General features: G+C 26.2%; 1 protein-coding gene across 1 annotated transcript in view; it reads right to left on the bottom strand.

The window, feature by feature from the left end:
* Positions 1-8,982, bottom strand: part of LOC123265602 — a 52,466-nt gene extending 43,484 nt beyond the window's left edge. Inside the window, exons 1-2 of the mRNA XM_044729396.1 lie at positions 8,735-8,982; positions 5,707-6,000 (exon numbers count right to left, since the gene is read on the bottom strand). Coding sequence (XP_044585331.1) covers positions 5,707-5,754 — 48 coding nt within the window. The 5' untranslated portion in view covers positions 5,755-6,000; positions 8,735-8,982. The remainder of the gene's footprint in view (positions 1-5,706; positions 6,001-8,734) is intronic.
* Positions 8,983-11,187: the final 2,205 nt, after the last annotated feature.

Below are 11,187 nucleotides of genomic sequence, written 5' to 3'. Positions count from 1 at the left end.
TGAATATATCCTGATTATCGTAAAATTTAATGCTATAATTCAGAAACAATGTATACTTGAATATTTAAGTATGTATATCCTAAAATTGTTAAAAATAAAAATTAATTTTAATTTAAAAGCCTTCAATAATTTTTTTTTCACTAACGATAATATTTAAATTGATCGTTGATTGACATTTAATTTAGAAAATTAAAGCGCAATTTGTCCTGGGCTTAAAAACAATTAACATAAATTATCTATTGTGTTACATAAAAGAGCAAATGAGACTCGCGGGAATAAAATATCGTTAGTAATATCAAACATCGATCTCTTGTTTGAGTATTATTTGAATGCATGCTGATGATGATAGACGCGTGATGTTTAATAACATATTATATTTGATTATTATTATATACACCCACATACACACTAACTAAATATATATTCGTAGATCTGTCGACGGTAATTGAATTGTCACTCACAATGATTCAATGTGATAATTATAATTAATCTTTTATCATTTATCCCATTTTTAAATTTAAACACTTTTTGAATTTGCCGCCTTTTTTTCTTAGTTTTAAAATTCAAAATATCAAGATGGCGGCGAGATGCCGAACATATGGTCGGCCAGTTTTAACAAAAAAATGAATATTACAAACTAATTAAAAGACTTTTAATGCTAACTTTTTGCAGAAATATATTTTTTATGAATCTGAACTTAAAAAAAAAAGAATTGAGATGTTTTATAAAATTTTAGCAGAGATATCGTCATTTTTATTTACGAACAAATGCACTTGACATTTTTACGGCGATTTTTTGGATTAAAATTGAAATTTAAGGAAGTTCGAGCGTAACTACACTGATAGAAGGATTTTTATTAACTATTAATAATTTAATTTATTTGAAGACAATTATTTAATTTATTAAATTTGAATAAATATTTCTTAACATTCAATAAATATTTATTTGGGAGAAAAGTACATTTATTAATAATTAATAAGTATTTATTAATAGTTAACAAATATTTATTAACAGTTAATATAGTATATTTCTTACCTAGGGCAGGAAAATAAGAAATGTCTCAGATGACATGTAATTGTTGACCGAGGCGAAGCCGAGGTCGACAAACATGTGATCTGTGACATTTCTTATTTTACTGCCCTAGATGTGTAATATACTATTGTTGAGTGAATTTGTTTCGCTTGCAATGTCATATGATATGAAGATTGCTTATAAGCAAAAATCATCTTTATAAATTTTTTGCATTAATTATATTACATTATAATTACGTTTATTGTAAAATATCAAATTCTATCACAGCTCATAATTGTCTTTTATATTTTTAAATATTAAAAACATTAATTAATTTAGTGAATTTAATTATTATCATGTATTCCAGCTAGGGTTATAAAAAGTGTCAAAAGAAAATTGATATTTTTGCTTTTTATTTTAAAAAAATATTTGTTAACAGTTAACAAATATTCATTAACCATTAATAAATATTTATTAATAGTTAATAAATTGTACTTAATAAATTACTTACTAACTGTTAATAAATATTTGTTAACTGTTAACAAATATTTATTAACATTTAAAAAATCGTATTTAATAAATAATTTATTAAATGTTAATAAATATTTATTAAATCCTATGATGTTAAAAAATCATTTATTAACAGTTAATAAAGCTTATTAAATATAAACAAATTCTATCAGTGTAATGAGTCAAAATAGTGTTAACATTTTTTTAAAATTTTAGTTTTTCCAATATTCGTAAAAATTCTTTATTTTAATTTAAAATAATTTAAACAATTTAATAATTGATGAGTTTTACTTATTTAATAAAGTAAAGTAATAAAATGACTTTGGTATTTATTACTTGCCGGAATAAATAAACAGATTTGGCAATAGCGCGCTTGATTGTACCCATAACTAAGACGTGGATGAGTGTGTGAGTTAAACATTTCTCTCTCTGTAACTATATTTCTATCCTTTTGTTTTTTCTCAGCTGTTGACGCGATCCCAGATAGCAAAATGACGTATTAAGTTATTCCGAATGAGCTCAGATTTCTGATTTGGACGTCAGAGTCTACGTCTAAAAAACGTCTTTAAGACTTTCTGAAGAGGTCGAATGCGCCGCTTATTGTAGACTTTAAGAACTCATCAAAACGAGCTCTTAAAGAGCTCTTTTTTCTGAACTCGCACAGATGAATGATTTTTTATCTCTATACGCTATTATAATGATAACAATAATAAGAACACAACAAAAATAATATTAATAATAATAATAATAATAAAAGTAAATTATGAAAAATAATTCGGAGTTTCATGAAGCACCGATGCTGATTTCGAATGTTTATTATTTTAGTTTGACCTAATATTGTCGGTTTAAAGAGAGAAAGTGAAAATCGCAATTGCCGTAACTAAGATTCGAACCCGAGTTGCGCGCGTGCTAGATCGATACCTAGCCCCCTACGCTGTTCAAACGATATGTCGTTATACATCTCATTATTCTTATAAGCTAAGTTTATATAGTGATGAAATGTTGCGATCATTGTCTATATTATTTATTCTATTTGATACTGTGTATCGATAGAGAAAAAGTAACTTTTACGAATATTTATATACTAAAAAATATTTAAAAGTCTACCTGTAATATTTTTTTAAATAGTCTATATAAATTTTGTTTACTTTTCACAATATAAAATCTAATAGATAAATTAATGAATATTAAAAATTCAACAATAATTAATAAGTATATAGTTCTAAGATATCGTTAAATTCGAATAAAATGTTTAAAATTGATACATGCAAAGTACTCCTTAAATGTAGAAAGTTCACATAATTTTTTCAGATTAGAATCAAATTTTATTATTTTATCTAAATTAGTTTGATTACGAACCAGATTTTAACATTATTGCCTATTACTTCATAATATAATTTAAAATTTTTGAAAAATTTAATTAACCTGGATTAAGAGAAATGAGTTAACCTATGCCAAGTGTATATCTATATATTAATCTATTCAAATTGTTTTAAATCATTTAATTCGAATTATTTTTAATCATTTTCAATTTAATTTCTCAATCAGGAAAGTAATAAATGAAAAATGAATAAGATTTTGACAGCTTTATATTAAAAAGAAATTTGTGTTTTTGTTTATAATGTCTATAAGCTCATTATACGCAACTCAAAAAGAAGTCCAAAAAAGGGACTCAGTTAGATGTCAGAAAATTGACTCCAAACTTATGAGTTCATTAAGAGCTCTTAGTTCTGACCTCGTAAAAAAGAGCTCCTTAAGACGTACGTCACATTAGGACTTCTATAAGAAGTTTTTTAAAAGACTTCATACTGAAATCTTTCTGACTTGGATGCTGACTGGGATGTTGTCAAATCTTTATTCGAATAAATGGCTGACGATAAACAAGTTACAAACATAAAATTTGACTTTAAATATTTCAAAAATTATATCGGTAATGTATTATTATTAAATTGTTTTTATATTTTGCAATAATCCAAGTTTTTTGTGTATAGTTTTTTATCCGTTAAAGTTGGGAGATTAATATTGAAAAAAATAATTAAAGTCTCGACAAAACGTTTGTCCGCCATAAGAGCCCGTGTATAAGGAGATAAAATATGTGATTTTTAAAATTTAATATTTAAGTAACTAAACGGTGAATCTTTTTTAAATTTTGGGATTAGATAAATTACGTATTTATTTATACGTATACTTAATTTCAAAGCTCAAAGTTGGAAATTATTTTTTACATTAGATTCGCTCGAACCTCCTTAGAAAAATGAATCATTTTTTTTGAGAATAAATTAAAAAATAAAATCGATAACTAATACTTAAAAATAATTGATAAAAAAAATTGAGAATTGATCTGGAGTTATCTCAGGAGACAGCGGTCTATTGAACCTTAAATTTAGTCTGGAACAATTCTTGTAACTGGAGCAGAGCTTTGACCGGCTTTCTATCTCAGTAGCTTTTTATTAACTAACTAAATATTTTCAAGATGAAGTTTCTGGGGCAAAAATTATAGAATATAGAACAAAATTTCAGATTCACTCACCCGGGAGATTTTGCTAAAACTAGAACGGAACCAGAATTAGAGCAGTCATTTGTTGGCAAGAGTATAAACAATTCTTTTTATGAAAATTGTTATGTAAATTCGGTTATTTTATGTAAAAATTCTATTATTAAAAGAATAAGCAAAATTTGGTGGCCAGTGTATTTATATGATAAAATGGGTTTTTATGGTTAAATTTGGAATCGTTTAGAATTGTCACCAATAGTCAATTTATTATGATAACTATTTAAGCTGCATTCGAAAATGCTCGATCTCTACATACATAATTAAGAAATGACCTTGTATCTTGTGATCTATTGACATTTTTGAATATATAGGCTCATCCCGAAGTATCACTCATCGAGACCTTTCATTTGAGTAGCCACATCAATTTTTCATATATTTTATATATTTATATATTTTACAAATATATATATATATATAATATATGAAAAATGTCATGTGGGTACTCAAATGAAAGGTCTCGATGAGTGTAACATCGAAATGAGTTTATATCTTAAAAAATGTTAATAATTAAGAAATTACTTTGTATCTTGTGAACTATCGACATTTTTAAAGATATAAGCTCATCCCGATGTTACACTCATCGAGACCTTTCATTTGAGTACCCATATCAATTTTTCATATATTTTATATATTTATATATTTTACAAATATATATGTATAATATATGAAAAATGCCATGTGGGTACTCAAACAAAAGGTCTCGATGAGTTTAACATCGAAATGAGTTTATATCTTAAAAAATGTCAATAATTAAAAAATGACCTTGTATCTTGTGAACTATTGACATTTTTAAAGATATAAGCTCATCCCGATGTTACACTCATCGAGACCTTTCCTTTGAGTACCCACATCAATTTTTCATATATTTTATATATTCATGTATTTCAAAAGTACCATGTATATAAAAGATACAAAAAAATGCCATGTGGGTACTTAAATGAAAGGTCTCTTTGAGTGTAACATCGCAATGAGTTCATATCTTCAAAAATGTCAATAATTAAAAAATGACCTTGTATCTTGTGAACTATTGACATTTTTAAAGATATAAGCTCATCCCGATGTTACACTCATCGAGACCTTTCATTTGAGTACCCACTTCAATTTTTCATATATTTATATATATTATATATGTATATATGAAAAATATATCAAAAATGCATGTGGGTACTCAAATGAAAGGTCTTGATGAGAGCAACATCGGGATGAGTTCATATCTTTAAAATATATATTATATATATGTATATATGAAAAATATATCAAAAATGCATGTCCCTGATTAAGAAATCTGATTTGAAATCATTTAAAATGACTTGAAGTGATTTAAATGCATGGGATTTGAATACTATATAGATATACAATTAACATGAAGGTAATCATTTCAAATCATCTTTCTGAATCAGGGGTGGGTACTCAAATGAAAGCTCTAAATGAGTGTAACATCGGGATAAGCTTATATCTTTAAGAACGTCAATAGTTAAGAAAGTACAGTGCAATTTAACAAAAGTCATTATTTTATAAAGCAAAATTATATTCATTTATAGTTCACAAGTCACGGCAGTCACATAGTGACTACAAGGTTGTTAGTTGTAATCAATATATTACAGGAATTTGGAGTAAAAAAAAAAACTCACCTTTGGGAAGCGAGACTGCGATACCTCTCTGAAATTTTTCGCACGCATGATTACCAGACTCCGATATGGAACATATTATATGATATCAATCAAAGTCACAGTTCTTGTAAAATTATTTTGATTGATAGGTTCACCCCTTAGAGCCTTCAAAATCACGACACTTGAGAAAATTAGGCAGCGACACTGGATTGAAGTGTCAATATACGCTCACATCAAAACTCGGCGATCGGCGGCTGCTGCATTACTGGCTGTTGCTGACGATGATTGTTAAATCCTGGGAAGTAAATGCAGAATCTGGAAAACATTTCAAGATTTATGATAACTATTGATATAAACCACACCGCAATGCTGAAATAATAAACCGACAAAACATAAAGAGTTAAAATAGAAGTATAAAATAAGATAATAAAAGTGGATTAAAAGGAAGAAAGAGATAGAAAGAATAAAAATTAAATCAGCAGACTTAAAAATTTTTTTTATATTGAAAACATTATTACAAAATAATAAAAAAAAAATTTTTTTTTGTAAAAAACTATATAAGTGGAAGTCCTAAGTATTGACAGGGGCCTAAATATTGACACCCTAAATTATTTTTAAATTTATTCAATCATCTGTAATAAAAATAACTATCATATAAATTTTTATTAAATTCTAATTAATTAAAAAATTGACAAAAATTACTGTCAGTTCAAAATATTAAAGATTAATTATTAAAAAAAAAATTGGAAAAACGGTTGACCCTGAAGGCCATCCCTGCAACTTCCTGCTAATTCCATAAGGCGCTTAAAATTGCACCAATGATGTTTTTGAGCTCTTCGAGCTTAAAAATACAATTTGTGGGTTATTTTGAGCTCTCCGAGCTTAAAGAGATTGCTTTCCTATGCTTTTGAGCTCAAAAGTCTGATAGAGATTTGATAAGACACTATTTTTTGAATTTTTAAACCGCAATAACTTTTTAATGAATAAACCGATTTTCACGCGGTTGGCAGCATTCGACGCAGTTTTTTAAGCCTCACAAAGAATCTCAAATTTTGAATTAATCGCGCTAGGAATTTTGGAGTTATTCCGAAAAAACACTTTTTTCGGTTTTCTTTCGTTCACGATATCTCTCGAACGAATCAACCGATTTTGACCGGACTGGTGGCGATCGACGTGGTTTTTTGAGGTTAAAAGCTGATTAGTTTTTGGAATTGAACCATCAAGCCGTTTAAAAGTTATTCCAAAAAAACCACATTTGAAAAAAATTTTTTTTTCAGTTTTTTGAAGATTTCTCAAAATCTATTGATCTGAATCGGTCCCAATAGTTTTCAAAATCTAAGTTTGGTCAAGCCCTTTCGAATGCCACTAACCGCGATGAAATCGGTCAAGCCGTTCAAAAGTTATAAGCGGTTCACATACTTTCACACAAACACACACACACACACACACACACACACACACACACACACACACACACACACACATACAGACTCCGTGACAACCTTGCGGAGATAGTCAGGGAAGCTCCCTGTGATCTTCAAACGTCGAGATCTGATGAAAACTCGATTTTTGCAAAACGGGGTGAAAACAATTTCCCGATTTTTGAAAATCTTCGATTTTCTTAGCGGGAAGTTAAAATAAAGTTACCACCAGTTCATCAAATCAGCTTACGAGCGTTTATTTTTTTAACAACTTTGATTAGAAAAGCATTTTTTTTAAATGCCGAGTTTAAATTCATTTCTTCATCTAATAATATAATCTTTTTTTTTTTAATTAATAATATATGAAAAATTTATAAAACTGAATAATCGAAATTAATTGCATGCTTTATAATATTTAAATAATGGGTGTCAATAACTAGTTGATAATTTTTAAGTTGAATCTCATATTGACAGCCATTCGGCAGCGCTATCACGCCTTTTTTTGACTTTAACCTAAAAAATTAACTGTAAGAGTTTGAACTCTTCTGATTCAATAAATTATTTTTAAATAAATTTTTATATTTTCAAAAGTAATTAATCATTTATGGAAATTATTATTAATAAACTTCAATAAAATTGATTACTTAATAATAAGTTTGGATAAATAAGAATAAGCAGATGATTCTAGGCATGCTTAGTATAGGTGTCAATAATTGGGGCGAAGGTAAGTCAATAATTAGATCAATCAGTTTTTTAACCTGCCAATAATTGGTGTATCCTGATAATCTATTTAATTATTTAAAATTAATTAGTAAAGATCAGTGATTATCATTTAAAAAAAAAATTAATTAGTAAAAACATTACTTGAGACATTACCACAAACAAAATTCAACGATATTGATACTTGATTGCTTAAAAAAAATCAAATCATAACTTTGTCTCTGATAGTGTCAATAATTGGAAATTTTACTTTAATTATTGATTTTATATTTTAATTTATTATCCAAAAATTATTAACTCTTTTAAATTTAAATTTTAATCCAAAAAATTGCCGTAAAAATGTCAGATGCATTTTTTCGTAAATAAAAATGACGATATCTCCGTTAAAATTCCATAAAATCTCTCAATTCTTTTTTTTTAAGGTTCAAATTCATACAAAAGATATTTTTGCAAAAATTTAGAATTAAAAGTCATTTAATTTGTTTGTAATATTTGTTTTTTTGTTAAAACCGGCTCACCATATGTTCGGCATCTCGCCACCATATTGATATTTTGTATTTTAAAACTAAGAAAAAATGCGGCAAATTTAAAAAGTGTTTAAATTAAAAAATGGCAGAGATAAAAAAATTGATTAGTAAAAACATTACTTGGGACATTATTACAAACAAAATTCAACGATATTGATATTTGATTGCTTAAAAAAAATCAAATCATAACTTTGTCTCTGATAGTGTCAATAATTGAGTCTTTTACCTTAAGTTCAATTATTAAAAAATATTTTTAATAAACTAATAAATAAAAAAATCAAAAAACTTCGGCTAACTTTAATATTATAAAATAAAAAGGTTCTTAAGAATAAAATCCTTTAATGAAATAGTTTAAAAAGTAAAATACTCTATATTTCTTACGTCTCGTTTTGTATTATATCGTGTGCACTGAGCATCCAAGTAATTTATCTCTGCTGGGGTGTCTCTGACTAGACGATTCTGGTGCTTGATCTATATGTATAGCTTGACTACACTAGTGGAACACAACTCCTTAAATGCGGAAAATCAGGGCAATAGAATTCCAGTGAAACCCACCGTGAATTCTTTTATTCATCACATACCTCCCATCTGGACATTTATTTCTCAACGGATCTATTTTTAAATCTCAACCTAAAACAAACAATATAAATCTTTAACTATTTTAAAAAGCTTCTGACTTCATTAATGTTAACATTTACATACTTACATATTATTTTTTAAGTGGATTTTTATATGAATCATACATAATTTATAATCTTCTTTTTTTATTTATAAATTTTAGAAAGTATTTTTAAATTTATTATTTTTCTTTTATTTTTACAAGTCAATTTTTTTTACCACAATTTATTTGTTATAAAATTCTTAAAATTATTAAATATCTGTTAAATTAATTTTCATAATTTTTTGGTGCATAATAAATAACAAAAGTTTTAGAATTAAAGTATTTATTTAATACTTTATTACATATACAAAAAAAAACTCATTAACATTCCTTCAAATAGCGACTTGTAATATTTCTTATAGAACAAAAAATTAAATTGTCATGTAAATGCTACATAATATTACTCTTATGTCTTTAATCATTGTAATTAAATGATTAATTATTATTATTAACTATAATTACAATACTGTAAATTACATACATATAATTTTAATATAAAATTACAATAGCAATTATTTAAACAGGGCGTATAAAAATAATTTATGAAAATTAAATTAGCCGACATTTAAAAATTTTTGTAATTTTTTTTATTTAAAAAATTATTACACAAAATTTCAAATGTGAAAGATTTTTAAAATTTTACGTCCAATTTTAAAACTTGCAATTGAATTATTTAAAAAAAATTACAAAAATTGTTGAAAGTCGGCTAATCTATATTATTAAGAGAATAAAAAAAAATTTGTTTCCAGGATAGTCATATGATAAAATCGGTTTTTTTAGTGAAATTTAGTGTCATTACAAAGGTCTCGATTTGAATTTGTGCCTTTTCAAAGTTTCATATCATTTCTACCGATAGTCAATTCATTATGATAAGTATTTAGGCTGCATTTGAAAATTTTATAACTCTAGATACATAATTAAGAAATGACCTTGTATCTTGTGAACTATTGACATTTTTAAAGATATAAGCTCACTCCGAGGTTACACTCATCGAGATCTTTCATTTGAGTACCCACATCAATTTTTCATATATTTTATATATTTATATATTTCACAAATAACATACATATAAAATATATGAAAAATGCCATGTGGGTACTTAAATTAAAGCTCTGGATGAGGGTAACATCAAAATGAGTTTATATCTTAAAAAATGTCAATAATTAAGAATTGACATTGCATCTTATCAATTATTGACATTTTTAAAAATATAAGCTCACCCCGATGTTACACTCATCGAGACCTTTCATTTGAATACCCACATCAATTTTTCATATATTTTACAAATACCATATATATAAAATATATAAAAAATGCCATGTGGGTACTCAAAAGAAAGCTCTGAATGAGTGTAACATCGAAATGAGTTTATATCTTAAAAAATGTCAATAATTAAGAAATGACATTGTATCTTGTCATTTATAGACATTTTTAAAAATATAAGCTCACCCCGACATTACACTCATCGAGAACTTTCATTTGAGTACCCATATCAATTTTTCATATATTTTATATATTTATATATTTCACAAATAACATATATATAAAATATATAAAAAATGCCATGTGGGTACTTAAATTAAAGCTCTGGATCAGTGTAACATAAAAATGAGTTTACATCTTAAAAAATGTCAGTAATTAAGAAATGGCATTGTATTTCGTGAACTATCGACATTTTTAAAGATATAAGCTTATCTCGACGTTACACTCATCGAGACCTTTCATTTGAATACCCACATCAATTTTTCATATATTTTACAAATACCATATATATAAAATATATAAAAAATGCCATGTGGGTACTCAAAAGAAAGCTCTGAATGAGTGTAACATCGAAATGAGTTTATATCTTAAAAAATGTCAATAATTAAAAATTACATTGTATCTTGTCATTTATAGACATATTTAAAAATATAAGCTCACCCCGACATTATACTCATCGAGAACTTTCATTTGAGTACCCATATCAATTTTTCATATATTTTATATATTTATATATTTCACAAATAACATATATATAAAATATATAAAAAATGCCATGTGGGTACTTAAATTAAAGCTCTGGATGAGTGTAACATAAAAATGAGTTTATATCTTAAAAAATGTCAATAATTAAGAAATGACATTGTATCTTGTCAACTATTGACATTTTTAAAGATATAAGCTCACCCCG

The sequence above is a fragment of the Cotesia glomerata genome, linkage group LG5 (assembly GCF_020080835.1).
Source record: "Cotesia glomerata isolate CgM1 linkage group LG5, MPM_Cglom_v2.3, whole genome shotgun sequence".
Lineage (NCBI taxonomy): Eukaryota > Metazoa > Arthropoda > Insecta > Hymenoptera > Braconidae > Cotesia > Cotesia glomerata.
The sequence above is the reverse complement of the archived record's forward strand: the minus strand, read 5'-3'. Positions and strand labels throughout refer to the sequence as shown.